The 14,257-nt window shown below is 42.3% G+C and overlaps 1 protein-coding gene across 2 annotated transcripts in view; it reads left to right on the forward strand.

The window, feature by feature from the left end:
* The window catches only part of vldlr (very low density lipoprotein receptor), a 55,173-nt gene that overhangs the window by 27,653 nt on the left and 13,263 nt on the right, over positions 1-14,257 (forward strand). For both annotated transcript variants that reach the window (XM_086170329.1, XM_086170330.1), the window contains exons 5-16: positions 425-633; positions 2,369-2,531; positions 5,068-5,190; positions 5,825-5,947; positions 6,536-6,655; positions 7,308-7,433; positions 8,348-8,519; positions 9,894-10,118; positions 10,189-10,307; positions 11,981-12,120; positions 12,957-13,098; positions 13,289-13,438. In XM_086170329.1, the coding sequence (XP_086026455.1) occupies positions 425-633; positions 2,369-2,531; positions 5,068-5,190; positions 5,825-5,947; positions 6,536-6,655; positions 7,308-7,433; positions 8,348-8,519; positions 9,894-10,118; positions 10,189-10,307; positions 11,981-12,120; positions 12,957-13,098; positions 13,289-13,438 (1,812 nt within the window). The remainder of the gene's footprint in view (positions 1-424; positions 634-2,368; positions 2,532-5,067; positions 5,191-5,824; positions 5,948-6,535; positions 6,656-7,307; positions 7,434-8,347; positions 8,520-9,893; positions 10,119-10,188; positions 10,308-11,980; positions 12,121-12,956; positions 13,099-13,288; positions 13,439-14,257) is intronic.

A 14,257-nucleotide genomic window follows, 5' to 3' on the forward strand; every position in this document is an offset into this window, starting at 1 on the left:
TTTTTTTTAAATGGTGCAAAATGTTCTTTACAAAGCTCTCATATTCTAGTCCTGGGAGCTTTCTTGTCCCTAAAATGCCTCTGTCTTACAATCAAAATGAAGCCTTCCTCCTCCTGATGCAGCCCAAGTGACTGCATTGGCAGTGTCTTTACAAGAGGATGTTAGTAACTAAAGCTTTTCACATACAGCAGCATTCTCCAGCCCACGTTTTAACAAACTGCTTACAAATGAAAGTACATTGTGTAGATGTGTGTAGTCATAGAAGAAGAAAAAACAACAACCCGCAATGCCTCTTGTGTATGATGCCCCTTTTCCAGCCAGGCTCCTCTTGCAAAGCTTTATTTAGCAGCTCTCCTGGTGTTGACTTCTAGAAGAACCCGTTTTGTCGATGCGGAAACCAACACGTGATTTTTGGGCTTCCCAGGTAACATCACTTGTGCGCCGAACGAGTTCATGTGCATCAGTGACCGCTGCATCTCGCGCAACTTTGTTTGCAACGGCGAGGATGACTGCGGCGACGGCTCGGACGAGGTGGACTGCGCCCCGTCATCCTGCGGACCCAGTGAGTTTCAGTGTGGAAACTCATCGTGCATCCCCAACAGCTGGGTGTGTGATGATGATGTTGACTGCCAGGTAAGAAATTTGGCAGTGCAAATTTCTTGCACTGCCTTTTAAAAGACATCTTCGGTCTTGTGCTGCCTCAGCCAGTTTAGGTTTTCTTGGTTTCACCTGTGCGGACTTTCAGTTTGCAAAGAAGGCCGCTCAGATGGATGGTTTAGTGACTTTTTATTCTCCGTTGCCTTGCATGTCAAAAACAAACATAATGGCTATGCAGAAAATAAATAAAACCTAGCTTGGGATGCTAACAAGACAGTATTTCTTTGATACAGTAGAACACTAAATATACAAATGGGTAAAGCGTTTTGAGTTCACATTTGTAATAAACATACCTTTTTGCAGCTGAAGTATATACAAGTACCAAAAAAGCTTAAAAAAAATGCATGAACACTTTGTCATTTCGAGGATGTTCAGAGATAGATGTATAGATATTCCTTTATTTGTGTATGTAATGATCCCCGTAATTTTGTGGCGGCACAGATCTTGACTGCTGGTGTAGTTTATAGTTTTATTTGCAACCATTGAAAACAAAACGTAAAAAACGACAACCACCGTAAAAGCTTTCATATCAAAAGTAGAAAAATAAAAACTTCACATAGAGGATGCCGTAACTTTCTCTAGTAAGCGCTCTCGCAATACAACCGTTTTTCCGGCGGAAGTAAGAAAATAAAATCCTCTTACCAAAATAAAATATCAAATTCGGAAAACACAATCCAACGATTTACCTAAAATAATAACACATTTCAGGTGGTTATTTACAGTGTACATTAGCTATTTACTACAGAACAAGCCATACATTCAGCTGCTAACTCTCACTAAGCCTGAACATGCTGTCTTGGCTCCGTCCCCTTCCTCCCTCCTAAAACCCACTGTGTTGTAACAAACTGGCTGCTTCGGGCATTTTGGAAAAATCTCCTACCCTTTACCATAACTGACGCCGGAATTGAAGCGTGGGTTTTGATTCCTTTGGGCGAAGGGGGGGGAAAAAAAAAAAAAACTAGCACTGGCCTCCTACTTGTGACATCTCACTCTCATAAATTTGTTGATTTACAGAGCAACTGACACCAAATATGTGGGCAGATGTGCTTAAAGGTCAATTTTTAAGTGCGTTTTGCTCCCAGTTTGAGATCCCAGAGCACGCACCGGTTCTGCGGATACACTTTCACAACACGCAGTGGTTAGTGACCCAGCTCAATCTCATACACTTGGATAATCCTAATGCCACTCTATGCACAGCAGAGCTTCACTGAATCAGCGCTTTCCTGCAGGCCAGTTAATTGGCTGTGTGGTTATTACTGACACGAGCTGATGCAAACACTCACAAACATTCCCTTTTCCAGAAGCTCATTGTTATTCCCTCTCCGGGTCTCTCACACTCAGCCAGCCAGCCAGCCGTTTAACGGCGGCGGCGAACACGCGTTCTCACACTCCGTTAATCCTCTCCCACGTGAGTCGATGACATTCGGAGATGATGAAAGCGTGAGAAATTACCGTTGCTTTTTCTCATGATCCCGTTATCGCCGATAGTCCAGTTTTGATTCCGATCGAAGCTGTGATTATGTACGAAGTCCAGTCGTGATAAAATACTCACGGCGTGCCAATTTGTTTATGTCACGGACTTGATGAAATATGGCTAAATGATAACTGAGTATTTGTGTTTTTTTTTTTTTTTTTTTTTTTTAAGACTCATACGTCTCTAAAACCCCGCATTAAATTTGATCAGACGTCTCAAAGTGTATTTCCTTTGCAGGACCAGTCAGATGAGTCTCCGGTACGCTGCGGCCATCACCCAACGCCTCCTGCAAGGTGTTCCTCCAGTGAGATGCAGTGCCGCTCGGGAGAGTGTATCCACAAAAAGTGGAGGTGTGACGGAGACTCTGACTGCAAGGACGGCAGTGACGAATCAAATTGTCGTATGTACATAACTGCAGACACTCGCAATTTAACTTTTCTTGAACCACTTGGTTTGTTTTTCCCCAACGGCCTGCTAGGAGAGGATGAACAGGAAATTAAAAGATGCCTATTGGCTTTATCATGGGACCTTTTGGGTCATTTTTACATCAGAATGCAATTAGTCGGTGCTTTTCAGACGTGTTAAGGGACGTGGACATTTTGGGGTTTTATTTTCAATTATTCATAAACGATTCTGATTGTATTGTCGAGACGGTGTTGTAATGTAGCGGTCATTCATGTTGTGATACTCCTTCGCTGACGTCTCAAGTGAGCTCAGTTTCCTCTTAGCAGGCTTACACTTGCCAGCCTAGCGTAGCAGGAATGTACAAAAAAAATCCACACTTCTGACTTTACCTGCATGTTGGTCTCAAACGTATATGGTAAAATGTCTGATGCCAGTGGGGAAATGGGTTTTTGACAGCGGTAAGAGTGTTTTTCTAAGCCCAGAATGAAAGAAAGCTGATAAGTGGTGGAAAATGTTTGTGGTCAAAGACTGGGGATGCTGTTGACATGAGGATCTCTGTTGGGGGAGAGGGACACACACCCACGATTCAGATTAAGGAAGCGGTGGTGGAATTTTTCAAATTTGGAAAAGGCCACGCTTGATTTGTGGAAAGGCCTATCTGTACAGAACATGCATCTCATGAGAGAAGCCAAAAGACTGACTAGGAAAAGATGAAATCTCAGCTCTTAAAATGCTTCAGAATAGCAAATGTGGACTTTGAAAGATAAGGAACATGGACGTGGTTCCCCATGTGCCGTATTTTCTGCACTATAAGGCGCATCAGATTATAAGGCGCACCTTCAATGAATGGCCTGCTTTAAAACTGTTTTCATATATAAGGCGCACTGCATTATAAGACTCATAGAATAGAAACGTGGCTGGGGTTGCGTTATGCAACTCCATTTGTCACAGTTCAAAACGTTTCGCAAAACGAAAGCACCCAGAAGGACCGCTTCTGTATTCATTGATGTTCATGTCGCTAGCTCGTGCTGTCGCCCTCATTGGACTAGTGGCTGTAGAGACGCTTCTACTTGCCGCTCTCTGTTCAACAACCCACTGTTCGGGTTTGTCCTCCAACTGTGTCCATCTCTCTTTGATTCCTCGGAAACCGTTTTGTCTTCTTTACTCGGCGCAAGTCATCCTGTTGTTTCCTCCACTTCTGTATAAATGATTCACCAGTGTTGAATTCTTTCACGGCTACTCTATTCCAGTGTTCTACTGCGTGATCGATGGCCTTGAGTTCGAACTCTGTGTTGTTAGTATGTCTCTTGAAAGGTGCCGTTTTGGGTTCCTTATACAAACACAAGTGAGACTGGAATTCCCCTTTACTGTTTTTTACCGCTGCAACGTCTGCTACGCCCCCTGACTACGGTAGCCGTAATAAACCAATATTGATCCATATATAGGGCGCATGGGATTATAAGGCGCACTGTCGGTTTTTGAGAAAATTAAAGGCTTGTAGGCGCGCCTTATAGTGCGGAACATACGTTACATTGATATTTGCTTGATAATGTTAGCCACTTTCACGCTGTAGGAACCTTTTTAACATATAGAGACCATGGACCTCAGTTCCTAGAACCTTTTAAGCTCCAACTCTGAGGCAGGGACTTTCTACTCTTCTGTAAGACGTAGGTCATTGGTAGGACTCCTTAGCCACGGCCATAACGGCGCCATTTTTAAAAACTATGGTCACTGGTCAGCTGTTTTCTTGTGACACATTGGACTAAGAGGACCAAGCTCTTTTGGCCTGACATGCCACAGAGTGGTTTCTATGGCTTGCAGAGGGACGTCTACATTTTGGCCAAAACAAAGTTAAAGTGCTGGGTTCTTCACACGACAAAGCAGTGCAGGTCGAGGAAAATCCTACCAGAAGCACCAGTCTAAAGCAAACGCTTGCATCACGCCAGGTCCTCCAGTTGTCCCTTTTTCTGCCAGTGTGAATTTGAAAATCTGCATTTCGCTTGGGGTTTGGTAGTTTCTAGAGCGAAACGGGACTCGGACAGTTTTCTCTCCAAAAGCAGTATTCATCATTAAATTGAAAAGTGGGTGGCGGTGATGTTTTTTTTTTTTTTTTATTACAACTACTATATTACATTCTTCTGAAGCAAAGCATCTTTACATTTGTCAGTTAATGAAGAGCTAAAGAAAAAGCCTCCCCCACCCCAGGAATGCAATGGGTTTTATATATTTTTTGCTTATTTTTTTATGGAATCTCCTTGTGCAGAAGGACTCTGATGTAAAACACGTTCTTAAAATCATGTTTGAACAAAGTGGGCTTATCAGAAACGTTTTGTTTTTATTCAGCAAGAGAGTCAGAAGGAAACCCCGACAGCGATTCATGATGTGGCAGACGGTCGTCCCGTTTTTGTTATCTGAGATACAGACGGTCAGCCTTCCTGTCTGTGTTTAGAACATCCCTCATGGTCTCAGGACCGTAATTATACCAGTCTTGCTATTCATTTGAATCCGCTGTTGCTTGTTTGTGATTACAGCGGTGCGAACCTGCGGAGCAGATCAGTTCAAATGTGAAGATGGAAATTGCGTCCTGGGCAGCAGACAGTGTAACGGCATCAGAGACTGCACTGATGGATCGGACGAGGTCAACTGTAAGAATGGTAAGGTGTGTGTGTGTGTGGCTTATACACACTCCCTGCTGCCTATGAAATTCATTTTACGCCATGAGTTTCAAAAGCTAAATGAACACAAGTTGCACCCTCTCACGTTTTTATCTTTTTAATATAAAAACATCACGAATGAATGTCAAGTTTCCCTTTTTTGTCTCTGTGCTTTTTATCTTTCTACCAAAGTATCCTCCTAAGAATACTTTGACTGGAGCCCAATTGTCCAATATTAGTTAGAAGTAGGATTTTTTGTTTTTCTTGTGAAGCATTAGAACATGGAGCTCAAACTATAGACTAATATTTTTGTGAAGTGTCCAATGGGCTGCTAAGTGTTGGCACCATCAGGCTAATTTTCTTTTATCACTGCTTCTCAAGATGACCTGCTCTTATTTTCGCCCCTCTCACATCCCTTTTTTATATTTCCCGCATTTTACGGGCCATTATTCCACAATTTATAACCCCTAAGGGCTCATTCCCTTTGCATTGCACAGCATACATTTTGAGTCCAGCCATGGCTCACAAAACACTATTACTTGCTTACTTCATATGCTTCTGCCATTACCCTTGTTTATGCAGGATTTCAAAATACTACCAATTCTTTGTTGTGCCACAAACCTTGCACCCACAGTGACTCAGTGTAACGGGCCGGAGCGATTCAAATGTCGCAGCGGGGAGTGTATTGAGATGAGCAAAGTTTGCAACAAGGCACGAGACTGTCCTGACTGGAGTGACGAACCCATCAAGGAATGCAGTAAGTTACTGCACCATTTCAGAATCAATTTGATATCCAGGCATTAGTACTTTTTTTTTTTTTTTTTCCCAACCTTGATTCGGAGGTAGAACAGGTGCTATTCTTCCTGTGACGGGCTTCTGCCTGAAAGCATTTTACTCGCACGTGTACGGATTTAGACGTTTTCTCTTGCCAGCGTTCATACTCTGTGCAAATCAACCGAATGTTGAGTGGTTTCTACATTACATTTTACCAGTAACCCATGGCCATGAGATTTATGTCATCATTTTCTCCACCTCTGAACAACCTGTTGCCAGCTGAAATTGGTCATAAATTCGTCCTTCTTTGCTGTCTAGGGACTGTAATACCTAAAGCTAGAAGGCTCACCAGAGCCGCTTTCAGACCAATTTACCGTAATGTGCCTCGGCATTGCAAAGCGACATTGTGATATTCAAAGTAACCCTTTCTGGTACAACTTTAGATCTTTTAACCGCAGAACCTGTTTCGGGGGGCTCGATCCGATTGGCATCCCATGATGTGACAAGTGTCTGTGTCTAAAGATTTTCCATAGATGAGTTGGTTTCAAAATATTTTTTTTTTTGTCTTAAGATATAAATGAGTGTCTCCTCAATAACGGCGGCTGCTCCCACATCTGCAAAGACATGACTATCGGATTTGAGTGTGACTGCACGCCAGGGCTGCAGCTCATCGACCACAAAACCTGCGGAGGTAAGAAAGAGTTTACGGGATCCTAATCACCGAAATTCAATTTAGTGTCACTATCAACTTGTTTTTCTTTAGTCTTACATGTTGGCTGGTCGGTTTGAGCATCGTTCCGCTCTATCAGTGTCTGGTGAAAAAGACTTAATCTTATAGAGGTGGGAGTCATCTGGATTACTTGCAGCAACATGATACCCCATGAGGAATAATGAGCTACATGTGATTTTCTCACATGTAACGTTGACGTTTTTTCCACCGAAACAAACTCGCATGCTTAGTTTTAAGTTGGCCGAATGCAGCATCCGAACGAAAACTTCCTCTTTTCCACAGTCCACAGACTGCTTCACAAAAATGTTGTGTTTTTATGTGTTTCTGGTCTCATGTTTCCCCAATTGCCCAGCACTTGAGTAAAATGGGGTCAAATGTCCGGAACTCATTAATCCAAGAGTCAAGGTCAGACAGTTCCGTCAACAAATAGTGACATGGAGATAATTTAGTGGCAGCTACATGTCGCCGTGCACGTTGATAGTGCGTGGCCGATACTTTCATATCGGCCTTTTGCTCCGCGGAGTCGGTTTTGTGACCAGTCTTGGTTTTATGTACCCATGACACTTGAATTTAAACACCGCCTCCTGTCCTATCGTCCTCTCCCGGTCTCAAGATATCGACGAGTGTATGAACCCGGGCATCTGCAGTCAGATCTGCATCAACCTGAAGGGAGGGTACAAGTGCGAATGTCACAACGGCTACCAGATGGATCCGACCACAGGTGTCTGCAAGGCTGTGGGTGAGTGAAAGACCAACCTTATCGACTGAATTATGGAGAAAAGGAATTGTGTTTTGACTGAGTTGATGGTAACAGGTAGGGTTGGGTTTGAGAAGTATTGATTTCTTTTCACTGAAGTGCAACTTTTAAGATTCTATAGCGTTTGTCCTTGCAGAAGCCTTTTTTTTTTTTTTTTTTAGATTCAAAGGTACTTCATTCATCACAATACAAGAGTTGGTCTATTTGATAGATGGAATTTTAAAATAAATTCTGCAGTAGATAGTCTTTCTGATGTTTTCTCTGCAGACGATGTTGAAATGTTTAGATAAGGGGCAATTTCGACGTTGGCGTAGAGCTGAGATTTTCTTTCATTCAGGACTAGCAATGGCCACCTTTCTTCGCTTTTTTTGACATTTTAGGTTTGACTTTTCATATCAGGCAATGGCACCTATGGAATCGGGAAAATAGGAGAACCCTAAATGTCAAAGAGACTAGTTTGTTTTTTAACGGGGGGGGGGGGATTTTGCAAATCAATGTATTTAGCAAATACCCTCTATTATCAAAGGAACGGAGTAAGCGGGTAAAAAACTAGCATTGCAGTCCAAAGTTTGCACATTTAGAATAGCAATATAACGTAACCCTCCACATCCTTTGCCTTCAATCAGCACAATGTTAATATTTGTAATACACACAAGTACCCAGACATTCCCGCATCACATCGGCCTGTTTATTTTGTTTTTATCTCAACTTAAAACGTCAGTGTTAATCATCCCTGCCAACATTGTGTGTGGATGTTTGCCAATGTAAGCACTGCGGGATCATTTCCGGTAAATGTCGTTCTAAAAGGGTATCAAGTGACCCCTTGAGATATTTATAACGTCTTAAAAGTGGGCAAAGCTCGTGAATCACACAGCGGCGTCGGACCGTGTCTGCAGGGAAGGAGCCCTGTCTGATCTTCACCAATCGGCGAGACATCCGTCGTCTCGGCCTGGAAAGGAAGGAATACACCCAGATCGTGGAACAGCAGAGGAACACCGTGGCCCTCGACGCAGACTTTGACCAGCAGATGATCTTTTGGGCTGACCTCGGCCAGAAGGCCATATATAGGTGGGTTAAACACAACAAGTAGGGGACAAAAAGTGTATAAACAACCTGATTGCATCTTAAACCTTCAGGGAGCAAAAATCAAAAGTCGGATGATACCCTTGGGAATGTAGCCTGTTTCTATGTACTGATATTTTCCCAAGTAATTACTCAGTAGCCAGAACTACCTGGATGTAAGTTAAACCGTCCATCCCACGGAAAGAGCATTTTAAATTGTCAGAGGTGACTGTGCCGTGATAGTGTAGCACGATACTTAAATCCGCAGGGTAATTGCCTTGAACAAACGGCTGTCCGTAACTGTTGCCCCTTTGATGTATGCATTAAAATTATAGGATAAAGATTTAATATCAAATACTGACAGGTATACCTCACAAACCTGCAGTCATCGGTAATGGGATCCGTAAAGTTAATCGGCTATTTGACAACCTGTGAAGAGGAAGAACGGGAGGGTCCGTTATCGTTGGTCCTTTGTGTTAGTCGAGCTAGTTTTCGAATTTGGGGATATCTCAAAGTCCTTTTTAAATTTCTTAACCTCCTAAGACCTGGCGTCCACATGTGTGGACATTTTGTGTTGACCAATGGAAATTCAGACCTTGTCCAAGCTTTAAACTCAATGTGTTTGTATATTAAAATGAATTGAAACGCTATACAAACTCAATTAGTTTGTATATTAAAATGAATTGAAACGCTATATTAATCCGTTCCAGACTTCTGGTTTTCTTACTACTTTTTAAATGAGAAAATTATAAACGTTTAGTGACACATGATGAGGGTATAAGGGGGAAAAACTGGTTCTATCAAGCGTATTTACCATGAGGATCAGATCAGGAGTTTTCCGTTTGGTGCACTATTACTTGCTTTACACGTACTAGTACAGTTTATTGCAAAATGTAACTTGGACACTTTCTCACATACATCACGTTTAAACTTTATTTTTGACGGTGAATGTCGGTCCTTTTCAAAGTGATCTAACTGTATCAGATTGGCTTTGAATGATCCTTCTGACGCCAAATCCTCCTAAATGTGTCGTGGCTTCTCACATATGATGCTCGGTCACAGTATCTCACCAACAGTCGACGACACACACACACACACACACACACACACACACACACACACGCGCGCGATCCATGATTTTATTTTTCTTTATTTTGCCATGTCTGTATCAAACGCCCACTTGCTCTGAACTCCGATCTCTGCTTGCAAAGCAAGAAAATCCACAAAGCAATGGCTCTTATACAGGGAAGAGAAAATAAAAATGCTCTGAAATGGGAAGTTGCATCTTAGGAGGATATGACGGACGGTTGGACCGAAGACAGCAGATGAGTAATTCGGAGACAATCAAGTTTGTTTTCTTTTGTTTTTCAATCCTCGCAGCACCGTGCTGGACAAGCGCAGCGACGTCGGCACACACAACAAAGTGATAGACAACGTGCAGACTCCAGTGGGCATCGCTGTGGACTGGATTTATAAAAACCTGTACTGGTCCGATCTCAGCACCAAATCCATCTCCGTGGCGAACTTCAACGGAACCAGGCAGAAAGTATTATTCAACAGAGGACTTAAGGAACCGGCCTCCATCGCTGTGGATCCTCTGTCAGGGTGGGTCTAGAAACATTGCAATTGGCATTTATTCCTGCACTGTGCATTAAGATGGATTATTTGTTTTCAGGTTTCTGTACTGGTCTGACTGGGGTGTGCCGGCAAAGATAGAAAAGTCTGGCATGAATGGAGTAGACAGGCAGGTTCTGGTGGCGACGGACATCCAGTGGCCTAATGGCATTACCCTGGGTAAGATGGACACACACACACACATGTCAAGAACAAGAACGCAGTGATGTGCTTATTTTTCTTCTCTCTGAACAAAGAGTGATGTAGAACATGTTTATCTATGCATTTACCAGAAATGACAGTTTCTAAGGTAGGACAAATGCAATCATCTGTGTGTGAACTTGTCAATTTCAGTTTAGTTTGAGCAGTGGTTGAGGCTAAAAGGACTCTTGGTGGCTGTTTTTTATAATTCCCCGAGAATCTTCGGCTGACTAGGCCTCCTTTTGACTAAATTTGCCTAGAACTTGAAATTGATTCCATAGCTTTCTTTGCTGCTGCAACCAACTTACAAGTAGTTTTATTTGGACAGAAGGACCATAGAAATACTAAAAAACTGCATGTTCAACATAATTTTTTTTTTTTTTTTTATGTGCTGTAATAGTGCTGGAAGTGCAGGGAAGTAGCATAATTATTATTATTAACTGTGACCTTGTGTGGAAACTGCCACTCAGACGTATCACAGTTGTGGGTAGGAGGCAGATCTTGCACTCTAAGTCTTCTCCAGAATGAACCCCCGTGGACTGTTAACCCAAGTGGGACGCTTGTCCACCATCTATTACTCACTGACGGAAACATCTGTGGGTTGGGACCTTTTTAATATTTCCAGCGTGGCGGATGAGTTTGCACGACTTTCGAGACCTCTGGCGCTGATGCTGCTCCCTCAGCACGCTGCAGCAAATCCTTATTGCGCTTTAAAACCGTAAACAGCTAGACATAGATTTTATGGCGCACATGAATAATGAGCTAAAAGAAAACCACCCTGTTTGGGATACTGTCTTGCAGCCCAGGGCTTCTGAATCCTGGATCAAGTCTCTACTAAATGGATTAAAGTCTATTGGAAACATTTTAGGGGCCAGTTTGCGTCCCATGATTCTAAACCTGAAATTACACATTGTTGCCTCTTCCGTAAAATTGGCTTCTAAGCCTGATTAATATTGTTTGGAGGGTTGGCTTATAAAAAAAGAAAGCAGGGCTCTTAAGTTGAGTCATGCAACCTCACAGGGCAGCGACTCCAGCTCGCGTGCTTCAAAGGTAAATAAATACATAAATCGGATGTCAAAAGATAGGTTTCCTCTTTTAAATAAAATGCCATTTTGACCTCTGTGACCAAATGTACTCTCTTGGATTTGGCAGCCTCACACTATCAAAATAAAATTTATACCCTGGTATTTGAAAATGAGCTTTAACTATTAAAGTCTGAGGGACAAATTTTTACTTTTTTTTTTTTTTCCATTAAGTAAAAGAATTGTTTGATCAATATTTCCAACTTTCTTGAACATTGTGAATGTGTGATGTCAGCGCTTCTCGGAAACTGACTTCCCATCCTTTTATCCCACATATTAATCTTAAAGTTAAATAAATGACAGAACTTGCTGTTTTTACTTGGTGAACCTCACATGCTACTCCCTATGTTTCCTGTTAAAAAGAGCTATTCTGCTTTTATTTTATTAAAATTAAACCAGCGCTTCATCACTTTCACTGCTACCAAACACCTGACCATGACCAGACACTTTTTTTTTTTTTTTTTTTTTTTTTAATCCTGCATCTACGAGCGGGTTCAAATCCTGTCGCCCTGTCCTCGTTGACAAGATTTCATTTATTTTTCTCTCCCCCCGCTCTTCGTCTGGTCTCAGATCTAATCAAGGGCCGACTGTACTGGGTGGATTCGAAGCTGCACATGCTCTGCAGTGTTGACTTGAACGGGGACAACAGGAAGAAGGTGCTGCAGTCTTCGGATTACCTGGCTCACCCTTTCGCTCTCACGGTTTTTGAGGTACGGCTATAAGTCTTCTTCTACCGCCGCTTCTCCTAGCCGGATTATTTTCTTAACCATTTGATTTTGCGGCGGGAAAGTAGGTCCATCACAAATATGAAGGTGATACTGCTGTTAAGTGTAGCCTTAAGAGAGAGTGTCATTGCTTTCATCTCTTTTTAATCTTCACTGCTGATAAATATTTTATTATATTTGAAACTTCACATTTATAACGGACTTTCCGTGCGACGTCAGAAGTAAACCGTTCACTTTCTTGCCCTTGGAAGTTTCATTTGTTCAGTGGTAGCGAATATGATGTGCAAAAGCCTCGAGCCCCCATTTGAGGAATTCAACGAGGATCTAAAATAAGACGTCTACCCCGTTACATTTTTAAACAGTTTAACTTTTCCATTTCAAAATATAGGTAAGTCTTTGCAGGGCAAAGGTGGCTGTTGCCTGTTGTAAAATAAATGTTACTCTCAGACTCCGGTATAACGCACTTATTTAAACATTGTCTCTCATATCTAGTTTAGCCCAGTTATTGAAGACCATATTTGCACTACAAACTAGTTCTTGCATGAATTTATGAAACGAAACATCGCTAATATTAATCCCTTAGCAACTGCAAATCCTGTGATAAGTTTTGTTTAAGGCTGTTTTTGTTTAAGACGTCAAACTGCTGTGAGCAATTACGGCTCCATTATAGTTGCACTGAATCAACTTTGGTTACGACCTGAAGTGTCATTCAAAAGGTAACGTCTATATCCACCGACGCAGATAATGGGCTGATATCTGCGGTGGTTTCTTCTAATGAGAAAGCATTAGCATACTATTAATTAAAGATTCCCTGTGTCTAGGATCGTGTCTTCTGGACAGATGGCGAGAACGAAGCTATTTACGGGGCAAATAAATTCACCGGCTCGGACGTGGTGACGCTGGCCAGCAACCTGAATGACCCTCAAGACATCATCGTGTACCACGAGCTGATCCAGCTTTCAGGTACCGACTGGTTTCTTCTCTAACACCTCCGTCGGCCGGTAATTATTGTGATTTAAATCGAGCCAAGATGAAGCGTTTCCACCGCCACAACTTCATTTGCTCGGCGATCAATTTCTCATCGCAAGAACTAATTCGGGTTCGCTAACAAAACCAGAAAGTTTGAAGTCGTTTCAACCTTTTTTGTGCGCAGGCACCAACTGGTGTGCGGAGAAAGGTGCAAATGGAGGCTGCAGCTACATGTGTCTGCCAGCGCCGCAAATCAACAAGCATTCTCCCAAGTATACGTGTCTGTGTCCGGACGGACAGGAGCTGGCTGCGGACGGCTTACGCTGCAGGCCTGGTAAGACGCAGCTCACTGCAAAGAGTTAACCCAATACTTACCCAAGTGATGTGTCATTTCAACGCCGTAACAAAAACTGTCCTAAACCCTGTGCCTTCCTCTCTGCTGCATCTTCCTTGTGGGGCTTTTTAACCAAAATATACAATTCGGGAATGCAGTTTAATGTACGCCTCCCAGCGAGAAGGTCCCTGGTTGGACTCCCATGGAGGCCTTTCTGGTTGGAGTCTGCATGTTCTTCCTCCTGCAGGAAGTTCATTTGGCAGCCTAATCTTGACTTGTACGGCTCTGATTGATCCAGGCTGGACGCTGCCGTCACCCAGTGACCGCTGGAAGAGGCTCCTGCAGCCCTGACTGCATGAGAAGAACAACAACTTTATTTATCCAGAAGGAAATCGTTGTGCCAGTTTCAAGTAAAACATAACAATTAAAAAAATGGTAGGAAATTGTATAAACAGTAAAAAAAAGGGGGGGGGGGGCAGAATAAGAAATACAAATAAAACTATAAAGTGTCAACGTCAAGGCTTTAAAGTGTTTTAAGGTCTTAGTGCAAAGATTTGAAGATTCCCTGCAGCTGAAGGAAGAGGAATTAAAGTCTTTTTTTTTTTTTAATTAAAACTAAAAAAAAAATTTAAAAATTAAAAAGATAAGCGTTAGAGATCACAAATGAGCTTACTGCAGTTGCACTAGTGAAAAATTACCTTTTAATGTAATTTACTACCCTTTTTAATGGCATTTTGGTTGTAAGGATTTGTTATTCGTCTGCCTCCGTTACTAAAAATCATTAATACATAAATGCATATCAGACATAACACAGTTACA

This window comes from Fistularia commersonii, chromosome 23 (genome assembly GCF_037954325.1).
Source record: "Fistularia commersonii isolate RoL2024-O1a breed Wild chromosome 23, RoL_Fcom_v1.0, whole genome shotgun sequence".
In the NCBI taxonomy this organism is placed as follows: domain Eukaryota; kingdom Metazoa; phylum Chordata; class Actinopteri; order Syngnathiformes; family Fistulariidae; genus Fistularia; species Fistularia commersonii.